We start from the raw sequence: 27,581 nt of genomic DNA, 5'->3' as shown, positions 1-27,581 counted from the left end.
AATTATGCTCCGAATAATCGCTGTCATTTTTTATTCCGTCATTGTTCCGTACAATATAATTTCTACCGCAACCAGGAACCGTTAAATGTCCATTGTGCGGTTTCGAATGAGGGTACACACACGTCGTCAATGGCGTTATTTCAATAGCGTTATTGATACACGCCTCTCCTAAGCGATACAATGACCATTTAATGGTTTTCACGTTCAATAAAAGCCGCGAATGTTATTCTAGGTCTCTCATGGAGTTAAGTGAGTCACCCTTGCGCGGCACCGGATATTGAAACACACTGGCACCGCGACTTCCTCGTAGCCTCATTGTTAAAGCGCACGGGATCGTTTTCGTCATCATTCGCGTCTTCTTCCTTTAAGCCTGCGCTAACGATATACAAGTGGAGCAGATCGATAAATTTCAAGATAGTTCCGAAGCACGAGAGAAGAACGAGCACCGGAGAGGAACATTTGCGAGTTTCTCGTAGTCGCCGCTCCGGTCGCCGCCGGAGCGATTCCCGGCCGTTCGATTTTTGGAAAATCCTCGGGAGAAGGAATTACTTGGACAAACAACTCGCTTCCCGATATCCTTTCTTCTCCGCCGTGTGTGCGGGACAGTCTTTCGCGATCGAGTCGTCAATTATCAGCAAGAGACGCTTTTAGCGAGCGAGTTCGCGTCGCCTCAGGGTCATCGGCATGACCTACGGTGGTTGCGCGTCGTATATGCATACGAGTAGCATCCACAAATTCACCCATTGGCCATGAGCCAACGTGACTCACCGCCTCTAGAAAACCCCCAGAGTTTATGTACTTCGGTGTCGTTCGCTTCGCTTCAGTTCGGCGCGATCTTCACCGGCGAGCAGACGAAACTCTCTTTGTGCGCCTCTCTGTGTGTTTGTTCGCGAAATTCAACGCATCATATTTTTTTCATCGTTGTTCCTGACTCGTGGAGAACTCGCTGCTTACGTGACGAAAGAGGAAGTCGCGATCACGTGCGACGAAATATTCTCGTGGAGTATCCTACAACGAAGCACTAGAATAAGGATAGAAGTTAGAGCCACTATTGAGAAATTATCTACCATGGCGGCGTTTAATCGGGGTAAGAGCAAGACTGCAACTAGAGAAAATTATTGTGATATTGTAAATAGATATTTTACAATTATATAGAGTGCGTATGTAAATATTTTTTGTCATGAAAGTCGCTTTGTTGGTTATCTAAGTGATCTGTTGATTCTTTGTAATCGCAGCTTAATCCACACACAGAATGCTTGTCTACAAAATTAATATTATTCATTTTTATTTTTATTATTAATATTAAGAATTATATACTAAATGTGCGGTGGCTCTTGGGAATGTTCTGTCGAAGCGATCAGGAAAGAATATGCGCGACCAGTGTACGAATAGCAAATTGGATTGTCATCTCGCGGGGATAAAAGCCGGTCGCTTTAAGCGCACCGCGAAGCGCATGGGTGACGCGACCCGTCATGCCGCGTCGCGTCGCAAAGGCAGCGAGAGAAGACGACGCGACTCACGAGAAAACACCGGAATGGAAAAGTGAGGAGGGGGAGGAGAAAGAGGAGGAAGGCCAGAGGGCGGCAGAAACTGAGAAGCAGAGAGAGAGAGAGGGAGATCGATATAAGTCGGGTAGCACAGGCCGAGAAAACATTCTGGCTTTCCGTTCGAGAGAGAGACAATTTCCCCGCGTATTGATTTTCTCTCGACAAGTCCCCTTTCGGCCGGTCGTCGTCGGCGGACGAAAGCTCTCGCTCACTCACACGACGCTCGCCGAGCGTACATATCCGAGCGAGCGAGCGAGCGTCAAGGTGATATCGATTTTTGACAGCTGCTGCGAACCGTGTACGAACGACGTATGTCACGTCCGAGCGTACGTACGTACGACGTACGTACGGTAGGAAGAGTTCCCCTTGCTGCATGAGTCTGTCCTCTCTCTTTCTCTCCCTCTCTCTCTCTGTTTGCCTCTCTTTATCCGTCTATCCATAATCGCATGCAACGTGAGATCTGTCTCATTCGCATGATTTCGATCCTCGCCTTCCTCGAAAAGCTCGCTCGTTTCCATCGTGTCTGACCGGTGATCTCGCGATCGCGTCTCCTCGCTCGGCCGACTCGACGTACTCGATATAAATCGCAACCAGGGAACAACAGCTGAAGGAGTTTCTCCGATTTTCTATCATTTAGGTCTGGACGAGTGCCTAAATAAGGCGAAAAGGATCGATGCCTGAGTAGGAGATAGGTAGAGAAATATTGGCGAGAAATCGATATTCTTCAATTATGAACATTGTATTTCCGACCGCGCTTGGTTATATAATGCTTTCCAATAGCACAATATACATACGGAAAAGACGGAAACGGAGATTAATCAGGAGTACCTTTTTAGATGCTTAATATTATATAACGTCAATATATAATTGTATCAATCGATAAGTAGAGTTCGATGTCTCCGGGAAACACAGCACGAACATGAATACGAACGCTCGCTTACTCACTCTCTGTCCGTTCCAGGTACGGATGATGGAGGAGCGGCTGGTGAAGGGTGAATACTGCTTGAGCACATCCGGCGTTGGTTCTCCGCCGCATTCGCTACCGTCTACCTCCGGTACGCAGAATGACAAGATCGAGGATGTCCATTGTGCCTGCATCTCGAAACTAGAGACTCAAGTTGAGGAGCAGGTAAACGAAACTGTTGCGCAAGAGAAGTTGGACGTGTTAAAATAAGTGTTCTTCGCTAAAAAAAAGAAAAGAAAAGAAAACAGCGCTATTATCCAGTTACTTAAGTCATCTTTTGTCCCTTTTTCGCAACAAGTTACTAAAAAATCACTATCGTCCAAAATAGGTCACTATTATTGCTTTTTTCCTAAGTTGCCGTTAAGTTTGTAAAATATTGCATATATTTTTGCCGTCTCATCTGCTTCCGATTGTTCCGAAAGTATAGTTTATACTCTTAGTCTTTCCTTTTTATGAACTTTCAAACCGTACTATAAAAAACTCTACTATATGTTATTTGCTGTTTTACTTAAATGGCTTTAGTTACTCTCAGAATTTGGCCAAAAATGTCATTTTGATCACTATTTTGGTGTATGAAAAGTCACCTTTTGTCACCTTATCTGCCAAGAAGCAGTTATTATTTCATGTTTTTTTTGTTCCGGTGACTGGATGGCAACGTTAAAAAAATAAATGTCGAAAGACCTACAGTTTTTAAGTCACAATCAAAATTGCGATAAAACGTACGCTTCAAAGTATGCGCAGATAATCGTCAGGAGTCATAATTCACGCTATTCTCGCGATCTGTTTCCTCGATACTTGAGATTACGGTATCTGACGTTTGTCCGAATGGGTGGGATCGGGCGGAGAGTGGTCTTATCAGTCAGTCATCGTCACTCATTTATAGAGGCAATTACGGCTGCAAGACGCCAGACAGGTGGAGGCGAAGGCAGCGAGGATCAAGGAATGGGTTACTAACAAGCTGAGAGAACTCGAACAACAGAATCAACACCTGAGGGAACAAAACAACAAGTGCAACCAACAGCTCGAGTTGTTGCGCAATCATATAACCAACATCGGACTGAAACCACCTGTAAGTCTCACGATAGTCTGCTATCAACGTGCCCCTATTTTTTCCAGATTTATAACATCAAGGTTCCTGTTTTCTCGCTACAGCCATCTTGATTAATGACATCAGAAGCGAGAAAACGTATGCGAAAAATTCTTGCGGAATATGTTGAAATAAAAGAATATGTCCATGAAATAATCATAGTTATGCAAGAAAAATCTAACCCACATAGAGTATGTTTCGAGAAAAATGAAGATGAAAATTTAGTACATGATTTAAAAGGTATAAGTTGCACTGATTTTTCACAGTCGTTCAAGAAGTCAAGCATACTCTCTATTCTCTTTTCTTTAAGGGTGTTCATTGACAAGCTTAACCATTTAAAAAAGTGGGTAAAAAAGATGAAACTAATAAAAAATGCTACAATTAGTAAAAAATAAAAACTGTTTTTTTAATTTTAGGCGTCCATAAAGTTGGAACTTTTTTGTTTTATGTAGAAAGGCACAGACTACTCATTGGTAATAAAATCTGAAAAATCGTAATTTAAAATCTGAAAAATCATAGTTTTGTGGGATCCTTCTTGCATACATGCTATAGCCAAATGATACTTGTGATTGAGCGAGCATTTGTAAAATATTTTAGAAACTTCTTTTGCTTTAACAATCATTAAATACCGTAAAATTAACGCGACAAAATTATGAGAAAAGATAGGCTAAGAAGAAAGTTGCATGTCACGTTAATTTTACAGTTATTTATTGATTATCAAAGAGAGGAGTTTTCGAAATATTTGACAAATGTGTATGACTTGGGCATGCGTTTTCTCGCTTCTGACGCTTCATCAAGCAAGACAACGACTGCAGGAACCAAGAACCTTAACAGAGCCTCAACTGGTGTGATAATTGGTGTACGATCATAAAAATTTTTCTAACTCAGGCACCGACGAGAGCGTCGCTATCTTTGGAAGTAGACTCCACCCTGCGTAGACGATCGGAGAGTCTGGAGGGTACGCCGCAGACGGTGCCGGAGTGCGTGCAGAATATCGTGACGGAGTCGCAAACGGGCACGAAGCACCGGAGGCATTTGTCCGCTTGCGGTACCATTCAACGAGGAATCGCAACCACCAATATGGACTCGAGGTAAGACTTCCCCACCGGCTCCTTCCTGCCACGATAAACGCGCATCTGCGAACGCGAATCATGTTGCCACCGTGAGGCTGTGAATATACTCCTTACTCGATACTCTTCACGGGAAACATGAAAAGAACGTTCGCTCGTACAGGTCGTATCTTTCGATTCTTCTTGGGAGGCCTCACGACGTGATAGCGGCGCCCGAGTTTCCGAAATGTGGTACCCTGTAACGTCCTGGGACTTCCTGAGGGGATCTATCGACCCTTCCGACTGTCCTTTGGTATCACGGGATTTCGTGTCGAGAAAAATCGGTCTTTACATGTCTCGACGGAGATTAGTGTTGTTAGTTTGGAGAAACACGCACAGTACACACACCTACGCACATACACGCATCATACAGAAAGCAGTGCAAGTCGGTTCCGTGCTTTATGCTTGCCGCTTTTCTTCATTTTCATTTAGTCTGCTGTCCGAGGAGCTGGCCGCGGCGGTGGAAAATCTGGTGATGCTGCCGAACATACCCGGTGTCTCGGAAGTGAGCAGGGACAGCGGGAGTTCGGAAGCAGTGCACGACTACGCCGAGATCTACACGCCCAGTAGAGAGGGTATGAACTGGCTGCAGAGTGGAGGCCAGGGTCCTCGTCCGCCGACTCCGCCGTTACACCGATTTCCCAGCTGGGAAGCGAAAATTTATCAGGTAATGTAGAGCTATCGATGCAGATCCGAATATCGCTAAAATGAGAAAAATCTGAAATTGGGTATATAGTAAGTGACTTAAGCCCTTTAAAAGAAAAATTGATCACAAGAAATCATATTCAATAATTAGCGTCTTGAAAGATAAAACAAAAAATTTAATGAAAATAAAAAATAACGATACTCCGACCATCAATATTCATAAAGTGAAGATTTGTGATTTTATTTTTAAGCTGTTTTTATAAAGTTTGTCAGAAAAACAAACAGTGACCGTTATGAACATATCTGATTATGTTTTCTTTCAATTGCATAATGGAATCGATTGTCCATAATTTGTCTACATTTATCTATCCATAATTCTTGTTTTGTCCACAAAACTAAAACGAATTATATACAAACCAAAACGAATCATGTACAAATGAAACTAAAAGAACAAATTGAACCAGGAGCATACCTAGGTTTTCTTTAAATTGGATAATATTCAATATATATTATTGAATATTATCTTTTGAATATTATTTTTACAAGAAGTTGACTAACTAGTCCGCTTTAACGGAAAACCCTGTAATTTAAGTGTTTTTATTTCTCAAAATTTGTTTTTATTCAACAAAAAGACCTGAGATGTTCCAACATCCTGGAAATGTATTACAATGTAATTTAACTGAATTCAAGTATTTTAATTTTATTTCATTAAATATGTTTGAAAAAACACAAAAGATTTAGTTTTTTTTTTTATTTTATCGTATCTGAATATGCGCCTAAAACTGAGTTCAAAATAAAATTTAGATTCTATGTATCATGTAATTTTTTATCCCCCAAGATTTAAATTTTGCTCTTTATTGGCTTTTGACTATAAGGTCATTATTTTGAATCTCTTAGAAAAATAGTATAATATTGTAGATAAATAATTTAATTTTTAACATACAAATTATTTGGGAAAAACTAACTCTTTACTCACTTCTTTTAAATCTGCCCCACTATTTTTTTACCTTTTCAAAAATAAAGTTCACCGTTCTTGCTATTTTTGATAGTTAAATTTTCCTATGTTTGTATATCGTTTTCTAGATAGAGAATTACACGATTTTCAGCCTTACACATAATGCATGAAGTTGAAAATTGTATAAGTAACTCTAGTTATAATGGTAGGTAATAATATAATAGCTCTAATTGAAATAATAGTCTCAACCTTATGTATATCTTATGTATTATGTGAAAGACTAAATTATGTAATAGTAAAAATATCAATCTAAGGAATGGTACAACATATATGACGCTGACTATACGCCATAACGAACAGAACGATTCAAGCCGATTTGCTAATTACGGTTTATTCGTGCAAATTCGCAAAATTCGTGCGCGTTTAGACGAAAATATATATATACATTCATGTTATATATTTGCTATTTGTTCGTTGTCTATTCGCTCAGTGTATATCAACTTTAACGTGATGTAACGATCCGATTGACGATCTGCAGGTAGCGGACGGCGGCCTTGGCATCGGTCCGCCGACGAACGAAGAATCTGCGCCTTCCACGATGACCAACACGACAAGCTCATCGAAACACTCCCAGGCAACAGGACACAATTTGACGGCGCATAATTCTCAAGGCTACTGCGACATTTCTGTGCCGGTATACGCCACTGTCAAAGGTACGTTGTAATCGTTTCTATATAATTCGCGAATAATATCGTCCGTGTGACAAATTAAAACTACTGATAGTTGGATTAACTCGTCTACTCACTGCTGCAGAGTGTAACTAACGCTGGCTTTCATACCTAATGATGATATATTCTTCAGGACGCGCCAGTCAGATCAGATCGATGCCCTTTGGCGATAGTTCAGACGACAGTTCGGACGGAGAGGAACACCCTAATCAAACCGAGACTAACACCAGAATTACTAACAGCTCGTCCGATAATACGGACTCTTCCCTGGGCAGTGGGAGCAGCCCGTCGAAAAGCATCAAAACCACCAGCAGTCTCAGCCCCGCGAAAAGAAGTTCTAGCGGTTCCCCCAGTAAAAGCGTAAAACGTGGTGAGTTTTTTCATTGGCTTTCTGTTTCGAGATAATAAAATAAAACGATAATAACCAAGGAGGAAGTGCCGAACTTCGCGAATAAAACGTCGGACATCCGACAACTTGAAAATCGTTTAACTTGCAGACACTTCTCTCGAGTCAGGCTTGTCCGAAGATTACGCGATACCTCCTGACGCACTCAGCTCGACGTCCCTGGAATCTAGCATGCCTAGCCTGCTAATGCGCGTGTCCGGCGATAGTCCAAAGAGACAAGAGTCACTGGAGAAGACGGGTCACCTGGCGAAATTAGGCGGCAAGTTGAAGACCTGGCGGAAGCGGTGGTTTGTTCTGAAGAACGGTGTGTTAACCTACTGGAAAAGTCAAAACGACGTCAATCGGAAACCTCAGGGCCAAATAATTTTAGATGAAGTGTGTAGGTACGTATAAGTAACTGACACGAGGTGATCCGTGAAGTTTTATCTGAATGTATAGCGAATTCATGAAAAATTAGGAGGAAAATTAAGAGGGGTAATGAGAGATATTTGTACATATCTTCCAGGATTAATAGAGCCGAAGGCGCTGCCACTTTCGAGATAGCCACTGGTAAGAAGACTTATTATTTGACCGCGGACTGCATCGCCACGATGGAAGATTGGATAAGAGTACTACAGAACGTGCAGAGGCGAAACGCGACAAAACTTTTGCTCAGTAAGGAGGACAACAAGCCGACGATACAAGGCTGGCTGACGAAGGTGAAGAATGGCCACGCGAAAAAATGTTGGTGCGTGCTCATCGGCAAGATGTTCCTATACTTCAAATGCCCCAGCGATACGGTGAGTACGCATGCAAGTATGCGTGAAACGCAACAGTTGTATAGTGAGAAACAAAATGAACACACTAAAGCTGGAAGCAATGAATCATCACGATTGAGAGTCACTACCGACGGGCTTAACAATAGATTATGATAGGAATGATGGTACATGATATGAAAATAAATATGATCAAAGTAACGTAACAACATGTTAATATATTGGAAAGTGTCTCGAATTCAACTGTTGCAATATTGATATTCGAAGAATTGGAAAAATCTTCTGTTTTAAATATACGAGATATCGGACATCAAACTAAAAATCCAAGAAAAATGTAAATATTAAAATAATGAAATTAAAATCTGTTAAACAATAACATAATACACTAATATTTACACCCTATGCTGTCACTTCGGCTCCTGTCATAATCGATTGTTGAGCAAACTCGTCGGTAGTGACTCTCAATCGTAATGGTTTGTTGCGTTCTCAATTTCAGTAAAGTCATTCCCTAAACAGATAATTATATAATTTTCAGCTTTTATACGTATGTGTAACCAGACGGGCTCCGATAGCCCACATAGGTGATTGGCTAATTTAATATAAAATTTTCTAATTGTTGGTCTAGCGGAAAAGTACCGGCTGATGTGAGTGGATGTGTGCTATCGCACCGTGTGCTAACGGGACCCTTCCCATATAACCCATAAGATTAAAAATCGCAGAAGCAACTCTAGTTATAATAGCTCTAATTACAATAGTTCCAACCTTATGTATACACATGAAAGATTAAAAATTGTGTAACAGTAAAAAGTTTTAATCTAAGGAATGATACAGTATATATGACGTTGATTATATAATGGCTGAGCGAGTTTATTTAACGATCCACTGTGACAGTGAGTGATGTCTCAATATTGTTATCAAAGTCACGGTGCTTTGTGCGATTTTAGAATCCCATCGGCCAAATTAACATGAGGGACGCCCGTGTGGAGGAGGTGGAACACGTGTCGGACAGCGACAGCGAGGAGAGGGATGCCGAGTGCCCGCACGAGAGAACGATCGGTATCTTTCCGACGCATCAGGGCCCCACATATTTATTAATGCCGCACAAGCAGGATAAAGACAACTGGCTCTATCACCTGACGGTGGTCTCCGGCGGTGGGCCGAGCGCGGGAACTCAATATGAACAGCTTGTACAGAGACTGATGGAGACCGACGGGGACCCTACTTGCGTGCTGTGGCGACATCCTCTGTTGCTGCATACGAAGGAGAATATCACGAGTCCATTGACGAGCTTGACTTCCGAGTCCCTGCAGACCGAGGCCATAAAGCTTTTCAAGGTTGACACGATTTTCTTTTTACGACAGATATTTTCTCGCTACGACATGCTCCATGCGCTTTTCCAAACTTGAATGTATATATATATTTTTGCTTCATTTGCATTCAGCGCGGAGAGAGAGAGAGAGAGAGAGAGAGAGAGAGAGAGAGAGAGAGAGAGAAAAGTGTGGTTAGAAAAGAAAAGCCGGAGCCATCTCATGGCTGAAATAATCGTTATACATTTCTGATCGTATAGGCTTGTCAGCTGTTTATGTCGGTGGCGGTAGAGCAAGCAGGTATCGACTACCACGTGGTTCTGGCACAGAATGCACTGCAACAGTGCTTAGACCAGCCTGAACTTCAGTCTGAATTCATATGCGCATTGGTAAAGCAGACAAGTCGTCACACGCAACACCGTTTGGGCGTACAGGTAAAAAAGGCCGCCAGACTTGTGTCACTGGGTACTGCGCGCGTTGTAAGTCCTGCTTATTGTTTAACAAAAAACATTCAACATCCTGTACCATTTTTTTTAAGTTATAAACGATAGCAATATCATCATCGGTCATGTTTCTCAGAACGGGATTGGATCTCATCTGTCATCACAATCTCATACGCTCATCACTTAACCGGTTCCGGTATCATTTGATTCGCTCGAACGATATTCCTTCCAACGCGGAAAATGGTACACTGGGTAATGCTTAGTCAAGTATTGTGAAATAATTTTATCACGTATAATTTTTAACATTTTCGCAGTCGGTAATTTTTTCATCTTTCTAAAACTGGAAGCGAGCGTGGCATGGTAGACAGTGCACCGATCTGCTATGCTTGGAAGTCCCGGGTTTCCATGTGCTCGTGGCACCTCTTCGGTGGTCGGACAAACCACCGAAGAGGTAAGGCAAGAGTATTCATGCCATGGAAACCTCTCTCCAAAAATTCGCCGTTCGGAGAGGTCCAGGCCTCTACAAAAGGGGCTGTCAATAGAACAAGAAAATTGGAAGCTGCATACAATAAACTTAAATTTATAGCTGGTTGTCGCAGAGTTCTATCGTTAAAATAAGAATAAAAATTATAAAACTTGCTTCAAGATATCATGTTTATAATTACTTGTTATTTGAAATTAAAGAAAATATTCTTGTTACAAATCTAAACAAAAAAAAAAGCTAAATTATGAACATAGGAAGTGTTAAAATTTAAAAAAATTGTTTTAATTTACTTATATCTTTGAAAAGATTAATTGAACATTTTTACATAAAAATAAAATAATGAAATATTATTACATATAAAAAATTAATTATACGCTTTTACATAAAAATATAATTTAACATTTCGTTTTTATATGATAATTTTGAAAATATTTGCCTTATAAAGGAATTCTACAATACTTGCATAATTGTATGTAAACAAATTTATTTAATTTCCAGGTTAAAACTAATTTCAACTCTATTAAAATTCATTTTGATAAATTTGAACTTAAGATATAAAAAAACATAATACTCTCTACATTAGCGACAACCAACTATAATTTATGAAAAGTTTGTGAAAATATTACTATGTCAGCGGCTGCGAATATGTTAATTACAAGTATGAATTTGAAATATGTGCGGGCGCACCGGGTAATGGTTTAGAGCAACTAACAACAATTCTGGCTAAGCGTCAATCAAGGATATTCGACTACGGCAAGAACACGCGCCGTCGTTGGTCGTCGCGATAATACTTGACCAAGTTCAACGACTATTTTTTAGTTTTAACAATCATTCACACATTTGATTCTCATTTGCCGCTTTAAGTGTGCTGTCTTTTAGGCTCTCACCACTTGAATCGCATGCGTTTACAATTCTGTTAAATATCATATGTGGCGTTTAAATTTTCTTTGTTTTTTCTCACCATATATTTTAATATTATACATCTCATACTCAATCAAAATTACCCTAACGCCCTTCGTGTGAGCTGAACATATTTCGACGATATCATAAGTTATAATCAATTACATCCAATTGTCTCATATATGTCACAAAATAATTGATTCTCACTCTAATGGGATTGTCTGTCAAAATACGTTCCGCGCCACACACACACTTGCAGAATGGTATGTTGGTGTACATGAGGACACACACAGAGAAACATATTTAAATTCCTTTTTTTTTCTAATTTTGCATAAGTTCCTTTTTTATAATATATAGCTGCAAGCAGTTACTTCGATATTCTCTGTTTGAATGCTGCTTAGAAACTTAGACTTTTATCTCACCGGAATCGATTGTTCCAACAAATAAAATTTTCCTTATTCCTCCCTACCAAACGTCGCAAGTATCTGAAGAAAGGCCTGAGAAACGCCTGAAACGTTGGAAATGTTTCTTAAGGCATCTTTTCGATTTTTCAGTCTTTTGGATTTTTGCGTCGTTTGGTTTTCATTCTTTCTCGCCCACTCGTTTCCTCTCTTTTAATCTTTGACCTCCTACCCGTCTTCTCATTCTTTCCCCGCTTAAATTTAATAGAGAGGCATTATAGTGCGTGGGTACATCGAATTCCGAGTCTTACATTGCCATAAACACAAATTTGCGGGGGAAAGAGTAAGCCTCGCTCGTCTCATGTAACGTCAATGAACGTAAACGCAACGCTTCTACAGCTGTACGGTAGATTTCACGCGGCCTAAGAGCCTTAAGAGCTTCTCTCATTCTCACATGTTTTGATTCATTCAATTTTTGAGGGTTTATATCGAGAGTACGCGTTTTTCTCCGATTAACACGTAGAGTTTTGCGTGGAAATTTCGATTTCTCGTGCTTACTTACTAACCGAGCCACAATTAATTCGAATTATATATAGTGGTTGCTATGAATAAAATTAAAACAATTTTGCATTTGCAAAAAGAAGATATTTACGCCGTGTGGAAAAATCAACAGATTGAAAGAAATTAATAGGACTTGATTCTACAAGATAGTAAATTTCTAATTTTTGAAATTAGGAAATGTTTTACAAAGGTTTTGATTCCTTTCTTTTACTTAGTATTTTGCTTTCTATTTATTTCAATTCTTATCTAATAATATTAAGAAACTTGATACTTTATAAAATCAAGAGACACGGTCGTGTCTCTGCCAAGTGTTTAATATACATAACATAGTGATTTTCTTATTTCATTTTACGTAGAGCGTTTAATTGAATCGTTACATATTACTCTACAAAATTTGATCTTTAAAAAAAACTTGAGAAAATTAAATCCATATTATTTTTCTCTAATTTTTTTAGGGAAATGAATATGTAGAATAAATAAATAATGCCAATACATAATAAGGACAACAAAGAATAGAAAAGAATTGAAACGTTCTTAAGGTATAATCGTCGATTTCAAAGGATAGAAAGAAGATATCTAACAGAATAAGAATTCCCGTCTATTTCTTTCGGCCCATCAATTTTTTCACAGGCTGTATATATATAAAATGATTAAGAAGTGAAGTAAGATCGAATACTATGTAAAGCGATAAAAGACAAATAATAAAAAAAAGGGCAAATGCTTTGTTGCTCGCTCTCGTTCTCCAAGACGTTCATGCGAGCTAACGATCACGTCGCTACGAACGAAAAGTAGTAAGCTAGGATTGGCTGAGTATAATATATACAGGGACGTAGTAGTATGCCAGCATACCATTGCAGCAGCTCCTCCTCTGCGCCACGCAATCGCTCTTCACCTGCGATACGCAAAGTCCCGCGGCAAATGGCAGCGGTGAAAATGCGGACGCGCAATCAACGGCCTCGACTTCTCACAGTCCTCCGCTCACGCAGGGCCACTCGACCTCCACTATCCTGGACTGCAAAACTAACCCCGCGCAGTACGTGCTTATCCAGGGATGGCAGCTCCTGGCGCTCGCCGTCTCCCTCTTCCTACCCAGGAACAATCGGCTATTGTGGTACCTGAAGCTGCACCTGCAGAGAAACGCCGACAGCAAGTGAGTGAGCTGTGATTTGAACAAGTCGATCGTATTACGGAGATTCTTAATTCTATTCTACAGGGTGTAGAAGCCTTAAGGCTCCTGTGTCCTCATTTTGACTATTCTTGTCTGATGATGTCAAAAAACAAGAAATTGCATGCCAAAATATATTACATAGAAATAAAAAAATATGTACATAAAATGATACTTGTGATAGATTCAGCACACTTGTAAAAATTCCTGAATGCTTTTTTTTAACTTGAGCAATCAATAACCGAAAATTAGTGTAACATGCAACTTACGTTTTTAACTTATCTTTTCTCATGATTTCTGTTATGTTAATTTTATGGCTATTTATTGATTATTCAGGTTAAAGAAAAGCATCTAGATATTTTTCTAAATGTGCTGAATCACGAGTGTCATTTTATGCAGATATTCTTTAATTTCCATGTAAAACGTAATATATTTAATGACATGCGATTTCTCGCTTCTGACGTCATCAAAAAAAGATAGTCAAACTAAAGACACAGGAACCTTAATTCGATATTCAAGGGGGCAATTCTTTGGTTTATTTCAAGTAAAAAAATTCATGTAAACATATGTCCTAAAAGACTTAGTCCGAAATACAGGATGTTGAAATTTTCAGGAAAATGTAAATGTCACACAGGCTTTAGATATTTATATATTTATCAGGATATTTATATATTTTATTTTAGATATTTTATTGAAACTTGGTATAAGCTTATAACACATCAGGGATGATATTTCAAAAATACAATAGCCAAAAAAGTCAAAAATTAGAAATGAAACAATTAAATGAATTGTTGAGAATAACCACCTTCCATCATGATATACTTTTCGGTCTTCCTCAAAGATTGACGTATATGCTCATGTTTATATGAACTTTTTTACTTGGAATAAACCAAAGAATTTTTTCTCCTTGAATATAGCTAGGTATTTAAGAAACATCCGGTATAATGTCCGTAAAGGCTTTAATAGAATGGCTGACTTGTAATTTTAAGACAATGTTCCTTAAATTTTTGTCTAAATTACCTTTCTTATTTTACTTTTTATATAGCGGTTTGTCATCAATCACACAAGCAAAACAGCTTTTTAGTTTAAGACTCCAGACACAAGATAAGCTCATTATGCGTTATTTAATATAAAAACAGGGCATAAAACGTTGTTTTGAATTAGTAAATTAGCCATTCTGCTAAGGCCGTAAGAGTAAGGATGTGAGACGGAGTCTATAATAGATATAGTAAATTTTAAGCCGTAAGAAATTGACCACTTATAGTTGATGAGACGCTCGTTGCAGTGTCAAACATGATAACGTGGTTTTAATTTGACGCTAGCGTCCAAGAAAAAAAGTTGGATTTTACTCAGTTTCTAGTGTCACGCACTGACGAAGTAATACTGAAATAATGTTGCTGGTTTATTAGTAAATTTGTCGAATGTGAGAAGAATAATTGATTAAGATTGGTCAATTTTTTACGGTTTAAAGGTTCTATTACACCTATTGCAGATACCGCTTAAATTTGTAAAAACGCGTTTGTAAGGATCCGTTTCGGTGCAATGGATCGCAACATAAGATTGTAAGTTCAAAGTGTAATGTAATTCCCGACAAAAAGTGCTTCTTACGCTGCTAAAAGTCGTAATAATGCTTAAATTTTAGGAATTGTGACGTCTGATAGCACGCTTTTTGCTAGAAATTACGTTACAGTTTAGTGCTTAGAGCAGGCTTACTACACTTATTATAGGTCCAGCCTAAGCGAAATGAAAAATAATTTATATTTGCTTACGATCTTATATTAAGGCCATTGCACGTAAAAAAGATTTAGTCGTGACCGTAAAGCCACAAGCAAATTGACCATCCACAATCGATTATTCTTGGTAAGAAATAGGGACCCGCACCGGACCGAAACCAAAAACCGCATTGAAACCGGTATTTTTGTCGGACCAGAACTGTAAACTGTACCGAAATTTTATAAAGTCTACAGAACTGGAACCGAAATCGGAACCGTTACATTTTTTTGGTTTGCGGTTCTTTTCGGTTCATTATTTCGGTTCTTATTTTGTAATTTTTAATAATCGTTTTTTTTTCCTTTTACAATAAAATTCTATTTCTCACGAAAAAGCAGAACATTGATTAGTTATCGCGATAAATAGAAAATAAACTTTAAGCATACAATATTGAACAGAAGAGGAATAATAGAAGAAGAAAAATATTACAATTTTGCGATAAATAAAAAGACATCCTGAATTGTACAAATTACTCCAACGGAACGTGTATTTTCTGAGGAAGCTCGGAGAATATCGAGATATTCTCCAAATATTTATATAATTTACCAGAATTTACTCCAGAATTTATATAATTTACATATTCCGTTAGGAAGCAGTTACATATAACGAGAATAATATTATATTTTCAAAAAAGTTAAAAGCAGAAAATGGAAATAGTGAAGAAATGCCATCTACATCGAGAAAGTGATATTATTATTTTTTTATAATATGTTATTGTACATGTTATATATATATATAAAATTTAAGTCAATAAAAATTTCAGTAAGGAAACAAGTTTAAAAAACCGGAACCGAAATGAACCGTAATTTAAACGGTTTAAAAGTATTTTTATTGTCCAGAAAACCGAAACTGGAACCGGAACCTTTATTCAATATTTTAGTAGATCGGAATCGGGACCGGACCGATATTTTCATTCGGTCCGGGTTCCCGGTAAGAAGAAATAGTCGACTGTGATTGGTCAATTTGTTTACTTACGATTATGACCGAATCTTTTTCACGTGTAATAGTCTTTCACAGCCTGCTATATTGAAACGAGCCCTTATAGCGTCCAACAAGTTTACAGTCGTATTTTTACGGACATTGTAGAATAGTCCTTAGCCACGGTGCATGTTCAGTTTAACCACGGATTTTTATCCATCTTTGTGAGCTCTTGAAAAAGTCGGCTCTTATTCTTACTTCTGCAGTGATCGATTCGATCGCAAATTTTACTTTGTCACGTTACGTTATGTCACATTGTTACGCCAACAGAACAGAATGTGGCAAGTATGCGGCTTACTGCGAGAGAGCCTTGGAGAGAACGTTGCAGAATAGCAGCAGAGAAGTGAAACCGTCGAGGATGGAAGTACTGTCTATATTGATGAAAAATCCGTACCACCATTCTCTGCCGCACGCCATACCGGTGCACTTTCTCAACGGCACGTATCAGGTCGTGAGCTTCGACGGCAGCACCACCATAGAGGAGTTCTTGAACACCTTGAATCAGGAGATCGGTTGCAGAGACGTCCATCATTCCGGTTTCACGCTGTTCAGTGACGACCCGATCGAAAAGGACCTCGAACACTTCATTGATCTGCAAGCGAAGGTTCGTAATACCTGAAAGAAGCACGATTTCACTCGTGTGAATTAGCATTACCTTTGCGAACTGTACAGGCCATTTTACGATAGCTGTAAGAATATGGTTGTAAGTCTGTAAGGCGCGGTTTTTGGTGTGATAAACCGCAACGTAAGATCGTAAGTTTGGATTTACAATACGTGTAATAAGCATTTTGTTCTCTGAAGGCCATTCTGTAATGTCCGTAACAGTATGGCTATAAGTTTGTAAAAAACGATGTATAAGATTGCAACATAGTAGACTGTAATATAAGATCGTAAGCGAATATGAATTATTTTCATTCACAGCTTAAGCCTACTCTATAATAACTGTAAATGTAACACTGTTTAAAGTTAGTATGGTTTAAGGCAGGATTGTAAAAGACTGTTCCGATATAGTAGACCTTGAAATAAGGCGATAAACGAAATGAATTATTTTTATTTCGTTTTCGGTCCATCGGAAAAAGCCTTTACAACCCTGTCTTACAGCCTTAAGGACCGAGTCCAATTTGTCAATTAGCTTACTGCATACTTTAGATGTAGATGCTTTACAACATTACGTTTACAGCTATTGTAGAGTTTACAAACATTGTAAAATGATTTTAAGCAATGAAATGTAATGTAATTTTTGACAAAAGCGCTACCAAAAGTTGTAATAATGCTTTAAATTTTAAGAATTGCGACGTCTAGTAAAAATGGAATTGCTTTTTACTGGAATTCCAGCTTCGCTGGAATTGCTTTTTACTAGAAATTAGCAATTGCTAAATTATAATTTAGTGTTTAGAGCAAAAGGTTAAAGGCTTACTCCACCTGTAAAGTAGATCTAATCTAAGCGAAATAAATTATTTTCATTTTCATTTCATTCCTTACGGAGAAAGAATTACGTCTGCCAATTAAAAGAAAACAAAGTAACTCATTAAAGCTGTGATCTTCTCCTCTCTAATTAGCTTACCTTACGTTTTGTTGTAAACTATTATAAACAGCACAGTTTCAAGAGCGTTAAATTTTACGAGCTTCAGCTAAATGCTGCGGACCTACAGTCACTACTACAGCCATTGTAGAATGGCCTTATTATGTTCAAACTTCAGTCAATGAACTAAAATATGAGATCTATGACTCGAGCTACTCGCGTATGGATTTCAGCTGTGCGATATCATCTCCAAATGGGAGACCGCGTTACGAGAGAAAGGCTCGGGGAAATTTGAGAACACCAGAGTGATACAATTGACGTACAAGTCACGATGCTACTGGCGGCAGGCTGCTAAAATGGAAACGGACAAAGAGAGGCTCCTCTTGTGTTACCAAGTAAATCAACAGGTCGTGCAAGGAAAATTCCCGTTAAATCGCGAGCTCGCATTCGAGCTCGCGTCGTTAATGGCACAGGTACGCTTTTACACGTTGTTGTGTGCACCGTTTATCAGTAACCTAAATCGGTATTTAAAACAGTTCGAGCTGAGCAGACCCATTTTCTGCGATATACTTCATCACGTCGACTGTGTACATTACGATTGATTTCCAGATTGATTTCGGAGAATACAACAATGACAAAGCGCGCGGTAGTGGCCCCGGCAGCAATCCACATCATCTTGTACTGCAAGCTCTGGATAAATTCTATCCAATACGTTATCGGACTAACATTACGGCCGACCAATTGAGGTAAAACTAAGCGAAACATTCGAAGTTTTCCCTTTATACCGCTTTTATGTCGTTTGCGCATATTTATCTTCCCCTGATAACGCGCCATTTTTCGTCATTAGGGAGTTGCAGGAGAAATTGCAAGAGAAATGGATCGCATTGAAGGGACGTAGTATGTTGGATTGTGTTCGGATCTATCTCACATGTACTAGGAAGTGGCCTTTCTTCGGAGCTACCCTGTATCAAGCAAAGGTATAATGGATAAAATAAAAATTATTATAAATGATTATTCGTACNGGGGGGGGGGGGGGGTATTCCTTGGTTGTAGGTCTAAAAATGACTGTTTTTTGAGTTTTTTTCTTTTTTCCCCCAAAAAACTAAGGTAAACGTCCCAGTGATCGAACATACATGTCTCAATGATTAAAATATTATTAATGTATTTTTTTTCATTAAGATGCTTTTCAATATACAGAACAATATAATAAATTAAAATAAACGTTTAGTTAGTTTGTGATTTTGTTTCATTTATTGATAAGTATCTTAATAAACACATATCAATGTTTCAATCATTGGGATACGTTCAATTATTAGGACATTTACCTTATTACACCTTATTACCTTATTACACAATTTTGTGGGTATATTTATTTATATTTCTCATAGCAACTTGTTATTTTTTTTTTGTCAAAGCTATATATTGTCTCATTGTTAAATCGCAGGCCGTCGCAATATGGCGCTTTGACAAGATTGGTTCGGCTGGTAGTTTTCCTACAGCTCTAGATATGAATCAAATTTTGAAAAAAATTTCTTAATCTATGACGACAGTTACCGTATGAATGTAGGGATGAAAGAAAAAATGAAAATTGAGAAAATAGTAATATGACAAAGAAAAAATCTTAATTTTCGCATACAATTTCGTACGTTTTGCTCGGTAAAAAAAGTTTTACAGATATCAAAATTCTATATATTCATACGATAGAGAGTAACGTTTTTACATATAAAAATTTTCCTGAAGACGATTAGCTCATTAATTTTCGAGAAAAATTGTCAACCAGCTTGACAAATGTCGTTTTGAGGAGAACGGCTTTAACCCTTTCGCTTCGACAGTCCGTCGGAGCCCCGCTACTGAACGGAAGCCCACGCCAAAAGTGTACACATTGCGCATGGCCAGTCTTCGGTTTTTCCGGTTTACGTCTTACACCGGAACAACGCCATCTTAACCCTTATCGGTCGTAAGTCACCTCTCACGTGACAACAATTCGTCGCTGCGGTCGTACGTCACGTAGGAGGTGACAAGTTCGCATATTTAGCGAAACCAGCTACAGCCTAGTGAGAATCACGCATAAAAAGCTAGCGTCCGATAAGGGTTAACATGCGTTTACATATACACGTGCCAGATATATCCGGCGCTCATACGCACAGGATATCGTGTGGATGCCGTATATATCCGGCACTCATACACACAGGTCATCGCATGGATGCCGTATATATCCGGCGCTCGTAATGAAAGGGTTAATCGTCGTAATGAAAGTTGGTGATACTGTTTTAGAGTATATCGAAGTTTTCGGAATTTTTACACATTACAAGGCTTAAAATATTCTCAAGTCTTCAATCTTTAAAAAAATGCAAGGAATTAAAATCGATTTTCTAAAACCTGAGAATCTCCCTTAATTGAACTTCATTGCAATCAGTACAAACAATATTATTCATTATTATTTATGACCAAATAATCGTTGTTGTCTGTAATGCTTTACCAACATTCTAGCAGCAGAACATTATTGGCATTGGTGTCTGTATTACGTTTGTTGAAATCAAGTAGAATTTTTTGATCAGTCGAATGCGTCCATTCGATTTCAAAAACGACAGAAAAGTTCTCAACTTTTCCGCTCAACTTTTCTAACTGATTGAATCTTAGTGATTTAATGCGTTTCGAATTTACTCATAATTTACTTGTATGTTATATTTTTGATCGTAAAAAAAGAAACTTTTTCATCATAATGTTACCTTAAAACCAACTCTACCGTTTCTTTCAGCTGAAGCAAACTGATCCTGTCACCGTTTGGATAGCAGTTTCCGAAGACAGCGTGACGTTACTGGAGTTGCAGACTATGGCGGTCATGTGTCGTTATAATTACGCGAACATAGTAACGTTCGGCGGCTGCTTGGACGATTTTATGCTCGTTGCTTGCCCAGACGAGGGTGCGGCCGAACAAAAATTACTGTTCGCACTTTCGAAACCTAAGGTGAATGCGACTATACGATATTACAATCAAAAATCTAAGGAAATCTACATATTTTATCCGTTGCACTCACTCGTAATATAACTTTCCAGATCTTGGAGATAACACTGCTGATCGCGGACTACATGAACGCGCTGGGCCACACATTACCGGGCACTCCGCAAATGAACACTCTGACGCGCAACGGATCGCACCGTTCCATCAAATCCACTCTGAGGCCTGCGACTGGTCGGTGATACAGCGACTTAACCATTTTTTTTCCTCTTTTTTCCAATATCTTCGATATGTCGATGCGAAATTGTTGACTCTACCTGAACTTTGTTGTTGCAGGTTCAAGCTGTCTTCCAACTCAACCCGATATTTTGAAATCGACACCGGATCACCAAAGACCTTAAATAGAAAGGCCGGCTTACATTAGTCTGAGAGAAGACGACGGCAAATGTGTCTCTTGAATTCGCGCAAAGGTCTGACTACGATGAGTATTTTCTTTTCTCGTTTGTATTATATGAAAAGAGCAGCGTAAAAGTGCAGTATTAGTATCGTACACCGCGACACCGCCGTTTTTTGTTTGTTTTCGGTGAGAAAGGAAAACAACGCAATCGCACGCGTTCAACTCATACGTTTACGTTTCGTCGTGTATGCATGTAAATTAGTACCGATGCTTGTAAGACCATACCCGTGTAAATATTTAACGAGAAGCACGAGCTAACCGCGAAGAAAGGATCGTGCAGAACAAGAGAAGTCGTGGTTTAAAAAGTGGTGACTGAGATCAATCGAGAGAATCGATCTGTTAACACTGCCTAATTTAGTGTGCGCGACTAACACATCGAATAGTTTCATCCCGCGGCTAAGTATCACGCTGAGACTTTTGCTACCGTATTTATATACCAAATTAAAAAGAAAAAAGAAAGAAAAAACGGGGAGAAACATGAATAAGATATTGCGTGAGAGTGATGTATTCACGTACCGTGTATATATTAACCAGAGTTACTAAGTGTTTAGGAGTATATAAAGAGCGATACAGCGATATGTTCCTCCCCGACTTCACCGAGTAAAATTGTTACGACCTATATGTACCGGCCAAAAAAAGTTTATTTGGCAGCTGGAAAGCGCATACGTGAGTGTCTATATCGTGTGCTATATCGTGTAACGTGATTTTTTTTTATTTCGTTCAACATCTTTCGTCACGTTGCTACTTCGGCCGGTGTATTGATATAAGTGGAATTTGCGTTAAAAGTTGAATTTTATTACAATTAAGTTGGAATTGAGAGATTCTTAATTTGATCGAGAGATTAGGTTGAAATTAAAAATTAGATTTAATTTAAAATGAAGAGTACTAATTAAAAACTTACAATTTAATCGAAATCCATATAAATTCGGATCAAGAATCTTAATCCGACCTTAATACATTTGGACGGAAAAAAAGAGGGAATTGCAAAAGGGGACGGTTTTATTTTAACCAGTCTCAAGTATCACGAGATGGCAAATGAATCTTGTAAACGGAACCACTTTACATTCCGTTTACCCGCAGAGAGAGAGACTGACTTACTTTCTTCTCATCTTCTTCTCGAACGTCCGTTTCTTTACTTCTTACACGTGAGGCTACTCGCCAGATATCGATTAATTAACAAACAAGCATCCGATATGTTAACTTGGATAACAGCTAGTCTCGATATTTATTTAAGATATAAGTAATTGCGTTTCTTTTGTTTTTATACAAGAACACGATGAAATAGATTGTTAATGATGGGAACGTAATTTATTATTTAACGATTAGCATCGCGTTCCTGTGTGCGTAATACTCTGTGTGCAACATTGTGTATTAAAAAATTACGCGACGTAAGCGATTTATAGCGTTGTCTATCGTAATGGAAGTTTTGTACTCGTTCGACGTGTGTCCTACGTAACTAGCAAACGTCTTCCTTCTAGCGATTATGAAACGAGCGGGGCTAAAGAAAGAGAAAAAAAATGTAGGGCTTTCGTGCAATACGTACAAGACTTGGGATGGTTTTGTAATTTCGCGGCTACGATTGCGTCTGTATCCTCCGAGAGCGAGAAAAACAACAACCTGAAACAGGATGGGAAATTCAAAGGACCAACGAGAGATGTCCGAGGAATCCCTTCCCTCGAGATTCTCTCGAACGTCTTCATTGTGTACCCTCAAGGGTCTGTTGTCTAAGAACGGACGGACTAACGCGTATACCCGGCTTCATTTAGCACATCTTCGAATGTTCGTACGGATAATTCGAACTTCAGACTACTGAGTGCAGTACAAAGATATGCAAGAACGACATTTTGTCCCTAATTTTTTATAATATACGCGATATCGATCGAGTGCTATTGCGCGGGTGACTAGCACCCTCTCCTCTCCTCCCCTCCCTCCCCCTCCCCCTGTATATCATGAGTCTCGCGCACGCGCGTTTAGTGGAAGAAATCGTACGCGTACATATTCATTCATTCGTGTAAATATCATATGAAAAACGGACGTTTGCGTTTCTGAAAAAGTAGTAGAATCAAAATAGGCAGCTAGTAGTTCAGGATTGATCGAGCTCTATTCGGATCGCATTCTACCGAGCCTATCTCTCATCTTACATTTATATTTATTATTTATTCATACGAGAAAAACGAGGTACGAGCGAGACCGACAAGTGGGAAACGTTGTGTACTATTGTACAGGAGAACAAATAAACTGCACATTAATACATAACGTACGTACATTCGTATGTGAACTCTCATTCCATAAAATCATCTAGAACTTATATTTTTTTTAAACTTCAAGAGCACCTGTGTCTATTAGTGTTCTCGACTGAAATGGATTTAGACCTGAGAACGATCTGAACCAGTTTACGTCGAAAACGAAATATTTATATCAATACTAAGGGCCAAGTGTTACATGAAAAACTCAGTAACACGTAGTCTATCGAACCAATAGAAGTTTGATTCAATTGTTTAAACGATTTCAATCAAGTAACCGTTATTTTTATTATCAAAAACAACTCCAAGTTAAAAGTCGGAATTAAATAATCAATATATTTTAAGTAATGCATTTTATGTAATACACAGATATTGTTGAAACCTTTCATTCTACTTCCTCGGGTCTCACAGGATGTGTCAACGGAATTACAGATTTCTTTTTCACATCTTTCGATAGTGCTTTCCTCATATCTGGAAAGAAAGTAATATTTATTAATTTCGTGTACATAATAAAAGAACCATTATTTCAAACTGCATAGAAATATAGGTTCACCATATGCGTCTTCATCTGGATCTCCATTATAATATTCTAGTACTGTCCTATAAACGATATATCCTAATTGTTGATACATCTTAATGGCCACCTTATTGCTGACTCTTACAAAAAGATCCACGAAATAGGCCTGTTTCCTGATTAGAAGGTAATAATAACCATTATTATCTCTTTTATTAAAATAGAATTCAACAAAAAATTTATATAATTCTAGCTCGCTATGGGAGATAACATGATATTAAAACTTTTCATTTAGACAACAGCTAAAGAATCAACTCAACAATTAACTTACTTTTCTGAAACTTCCTCAAGGAACTTCATCAACATTGCAGCAAGACCTAGTCTCCTATAGTCTGGGGAAACTGTGAGAGCTGTTACATGGCCATGCCAGTTTTCTCCATGTCCTTCTGCCTTTCCCATAACTGCAGGCAATTTTGAAACAAGAACAAGTTAGTGCTAAAATATAATGAAGAATTACGCTTCATTGTGGTAACATAGTGAGACTAACTTGATTGAACTTACTATAACCCATTATTTCGCCACTTGGAGATTCAGCCACTTGAAAGTACTCTGGCCAGTGTGCAAGATAATGCATATAAAACGAAAGCCCATACTAAATAAAAATATAAGAGATGAAGGAATATACATATTTTGAAATCATTAAAATTAATTTCAGAATATTTTCTAGTTTATTTTATTTATATTGATAACCAATATCTCATTTTATGTGAAAACCGTTTTATTAGATCTAAAATATTTTTAATAAAAAATTTTTCACTACTTAATTTTCAAGTAATTATTTAGTTTAGCTACATCAGCACAAATATTGATGAAATTATGCTTATTCAACGCATTTTTTCACGAAACAAAAAAATCTGGCAGAAAAAAAGTATCACTTTGTCTTGTGAAGTGAGATATTAATCATTAAAGTTGTCGACTTGACAAATTAGGAATCTTGCTACATATCGATGATATGTAGCAACATGAACATGCTCTGTGGCCACATTAAACTAAATAATTACAATGAATATAAGTATTAAATCTTCGCCTTATTAAAGTATGTGTGATGAATTTATTTCATGCTAAAATTAAAACAATGAAGATGAACAAAAGCTCCTATGCAAGGTATGTTGTTAACTTATAATTTACTTATTTAAAATATTATCTGAATTTATAATTAATTATTGTTTGTTTTTATTTATTTGTTTTTATTTAGCAGATGTACCTTGCATAGGGGCCTTTGCTAATATGCACTGTTTTAATTTTAATATGAAATAGACTCATCACACACATTTTAGTAAGGCGAAGATTTAATACTTATATTCATGGTAATTATTTAGTTTAATGTGGCCACAGAGCATGCTCATGTCGCTACATTTCATCGATATGACAGATTTCCTAACCTGTCAAGTCGTCAACTTTAACGATTAATATCTCGCTTCACGGAGTAGAGCGACACTTTTTTCTGCCAAATTCTTTCATTTCGTGCAAAAATACGTCGAATAAACGTAATTTCATTGATATTTGTTCTGATGTAGCTAAACTAAATAATTTCCATTAATCGAAGTAAAGGATACTGTTTCTGTGAGAGGATCCAGATTCCTGTGTGAAAAACGCGATGTATAATTAAACTTCAGATTATGATAGAAACACTTTTACCGAAAATTACTTACACATTGTTGAATTTGAATAAATCGTTGCATGTGAAAGGCCTGAGTGTCGTCATCTTGAGAAATTTATTAGAGATAATTTATATTTATTCACGCTTTGAATAACCGGACCGATCGAAACAAGGAAAGACCTCTGCGTTCAACAGACTACATTCTCTTCTTTTATTGGTTGTATGAGACCCACGAGACATTTCAGTTCATGTAGCCCTGTTCATTTGCCGTCTACAAACATGTGAGCAGCACTTTACTCCTAACTGTATCTATTGAATGGGAGTCTATCAACTATATAATTTTGTATTCCATGGCTGGACACGTCATTGGTTATGGTGTAAGTGATGACATTTTACAATTTTTCGCCGCATAGAGCGCCGATTGACAGATATTAATCCAATTTTGTAGGAAATATGGAATCGTTGTATCATCAAACTAATAAATTAGTACAAGAAACGCAACACCTTTTCTCAAATCTGGAGAGAAAGTCGTCCGATACGGATTTGCAGGAAATAAAAGCGGCTATAGAAAGCAAAATCAATCTTATCAACAGGTAGTCTCAGCAATATTGTTTGCACCTGTATATTCAGTTTTTTTATTGTATATGAGATTGTATATTAATAGAGTATATTAATAGAGATTGTATATTAATACAGATATATACTGTAGTAGACTATAATATTTAATTGAATTGATTCGCCATTGTTTCTTTTTAGCAATTGTGAACGACTGGATGTGCTGTGCCTGAAAGGACCTGTGTCGCAGAGACAGAATACCAGAATGCGAGTAGATCAGTTGAAGTATGATAGTCGTCATCTCAGTGCTGCCTTAAATTCATGGTGTAATCGTGTGATGAGACAACAGAGAGAGGAAGCTGAGAGAGAAGCCTTATTAGCAAGAAAATTTACCTCAAATGATCATGTTGATATTTTAATAGATCATACTGTACAACATAGTAATAATTTGCAAAATGCAGTTCACGGCATAGATGATCTATTACATCAGGGTAGCGGTGTCTTGGACAACTTAAAATCTCAGAGATTAACATTGAAAGGAGCACACAAACGCTTGATAGATATTGGCAACACCTTGGGTCTTTCTAACACTACTATGAGGCTAATAGAGCAAAGAGCTCGGCAGGATGGTTTCATTTTGGTTGCTGGTATGACATTTACATGTCTAGTTATCGTTTTAGTGATACTTTATCTTAGATGAGCATTCCAAAAGTTGTTATATACAATATTTATGATTATATAACAATATAATTGTTAATTATATAATTACCATATAATTCACATATATCTACTTGCATTGATATTTGCCAATTATTTAATTTATAGTTAATTATTAGTTTGTTAACAAAAACAATTGTATGTTTTGTAATTTGTGATTATTGCTATAAGAAATTTCATATGTAAATATATACAAGTAATGTATATCTTATATTTATTTTAATACAATCAATAATTTGGTTACATCTAATTAAGAAAGTTACAATTAGGAATTGTCACTATGAGATAAAATTATTATAAGAACATATTAATGTAATCTTTCAATGTTTGAAGCTATTTTAGTAAAATTGATTTATGTTCTGAGTAAACAGATACAAGAATTCTAGTCATAATTTATATAAACATATAAATTTTGAAGCATTCACAACGTGTTATGGGTTTATTCGAATCCTGCAGCAGCAAATCCTGAATTTTTAATGATCAATTATAGGTCTTTTTTACTCGTACCTTCTATACTTTGTTGCGCACAGTTTTTTTCTTTTCATCTCTCTTTTCATCAAATTTAAAGTATACAAACTTTTAGACATGTTTAAAACATTAAATATAATTAAACGTACATTTTTTTAATATGTTTTAGACAAATACTTAAAACATGTTTTTAAGGAAGTGTTTAATACGAATTTTAGATATTAAATTATATAATTAATAATATTAATTTGATTTTTAGACATTTTTTTTTTTTTAATTAT

The 27,581-nt window shown here is 37.5% G+C and overlaps 3 protein-coding genes across 15 annotated transcripts in view; 2 read left to right on the top strand and 1 right to left on the bottom strand.

Moving 5' to 3' along the window:
* Positions 1 to 22,445, top strand: part of LOC106741261 (uncharacterized protein CG43867) — a 68,646-nt gene extending 46,201 nt beyond the window's left edge. For 6 of the 11 annotated variants that reach the window (XM_014613048.1, XM_014613049.1, XM_014613058.1 and 3 more), the window contains 18 exons: positions 2,509 to 2,676; positions 3,395 to 3,580; positions 4,487 to 4,689; positions 5,140 to 5,374; positions 6,846 to 7,020; positions 7,169 to 7,405; positions 7,533 to 7,824; positions 7,947 to 8,220; positions 9,141 to 9,530; positions 9,764 to 9,937; positions 13,150 to 13,442; positions 16,476 to 16,809; positions 17,961 to 18,200; positions 18,337 to 18,473; positions 18,575 to 18,704; positions 20,486 to 20,695; positions 20,785 to 20,920; positions 21,023 to 22,445. In XM_014613048.1, coding sequence (XP_014468534.1) covers positions 2,509 to 2,676; positions 3,395 to 3,580; positions 4,487 to 4,689; positions 5,140 to 5,374; positions 6,846 to 7,020; positions 7,169 to 7,405; positions 7,533 to 7,824; positions 7,947 to 8,220; positions 9,141 to 9,530; positions 9,764 to 9,937; positions 13,150 to 13,442; positions 16,476 to 16,809; positions 17,961 to 18,200; positions 18,337 to 18,473; positions 18,575 to 18,704; positions 20,486 to 20,695; positions 20,785 to 20,920; positions 21,023 to 21,087 — 3,879 coding nt within the window. In that variant the 3' untranslated portion in view covers positions 21,088 to 22,445. Of the gene's footprint in view, positions 1 to 789; positions 1,088 to 2,508; positions 2,677 to 3,394; positions 3,581 to 4,486; positions 4,690 to 5,139; positions 5,375 to 6,845; positions 7,021 to 7,168; positions 7,406 to 7,532; positions 7,825 to 7,946; positions 8,221 to 9,140; positions 9,531 to 9,763; positions 9,983 to 13,149; positions 13,443 to 16,475; positions 16,810 to 17,960; positions 18,201 to 18,336; positions 18,474 to 18,574; positions 18,705 to 20,485; positions 20,696 to 20,784; positions 20,921 to 21,022 lie in introns of those variants that run through there. The other 5 variants (XM_014613059.1, XM_014613050.1, XM_014613052.1 and 2 more) reach the window with 5 other exon arrangements.
* Positions 22,446 to 23,695: 1,250 nt separating this feature from the next.
* LOC106741263 (N-alpha-acetyltransferase 20) lies at positions 23,696 to 25,778 on the bottom strand. 2 transcript variants are annotated; one of them, XM_014613062.1, is made up of 6 exons: positions 25,613 to 25,778; positions 25,517 to 25,541; positions 24,462 to 24,552; positions 24,232 to 24,361; positions 23,940 to 24,076; positions 23,696 to 23,857 (listed from the first exon to the last, which is right to left on the bottom strand). In XM_014613062.1, exons 1-6 carry the CDS (start codon positions 25,663 to 25,665, stop codon positions 23,772 to 23,774), a joined length of 522 nt encoding a protein of 173 aa, XP_014468548.1. In that variant the 5' UTR covers positions 25,666 to 25,778; the 3' UTR covers positions 23,696 to 23,771. The 2 variants fall into 2 exon arrangements, with proteins under 2 accessions (XP_014468548.1, XP_014468549.1); XM_014613063.1 differs by lacking the exon at positions 25,517 to 25,541 and having other exon boundaries at positions 25,613 to 25,749.
* A 150-nt stretch (positions 25,779 to 25,928) lies between these two features.
* Positions 25,929 to 27,564, top strand: LOC106741262 (probable Golgi SNAP receptor complex member 2). 2 transcript variants are annotated; one of them, XM_014613061.1, is made up of 3 exons: positions 25,929 to 26,153; positions 26,317 to 26,521; positions 26,606 to 27,564. In XM_014613061.1, exons 1-3 carry the CDS (start codon positions 26,014 to 26,016, stop codon positions 26,813 to 26,815), a joined length of 555 nt encoding a protein of 184 aa, XP_014468547.1. In that variant the 5' UTR covers positions 25,929 to 26,013; the 3' UTR covers positions 26,816 to 27,564. The 2 variants fall into 2 exon arrangements, with proteins under 2 accessions (XP_014468547.1, XP_014468546.1); XM_014613060.1 differs by having other exon boundaries at positions 25,930 to 26,153; positions 26,317 to 27,564.
* Positions 27,565 to 27,581: the final 17 nt, after the last annotated feature.

The sequence above is a fragment of the Dinoponera quadriceps genome, unplaced genomic scaffold, assembly GCF_001313825.1.
Source record: "Dinoponera quadriceps isolate SergipeBrazil2010 unplaced genomic scaffold, ASM131382v1 scaffold657, whole genome shotgun sequence".
In the NCBI taxonomy this organism is placed as follows: Eukaryota; Metazoa; Arthropoda; class Insecta; order Hymenoptera; family Formicidae; genus Dinoponera; species Dinoponera quadriceps.
The sequence above is the reverse complement of the archived record's forward strand: the minus strand, read 5'-3'. Positions and strand labels throughout refer to the sequence as shown.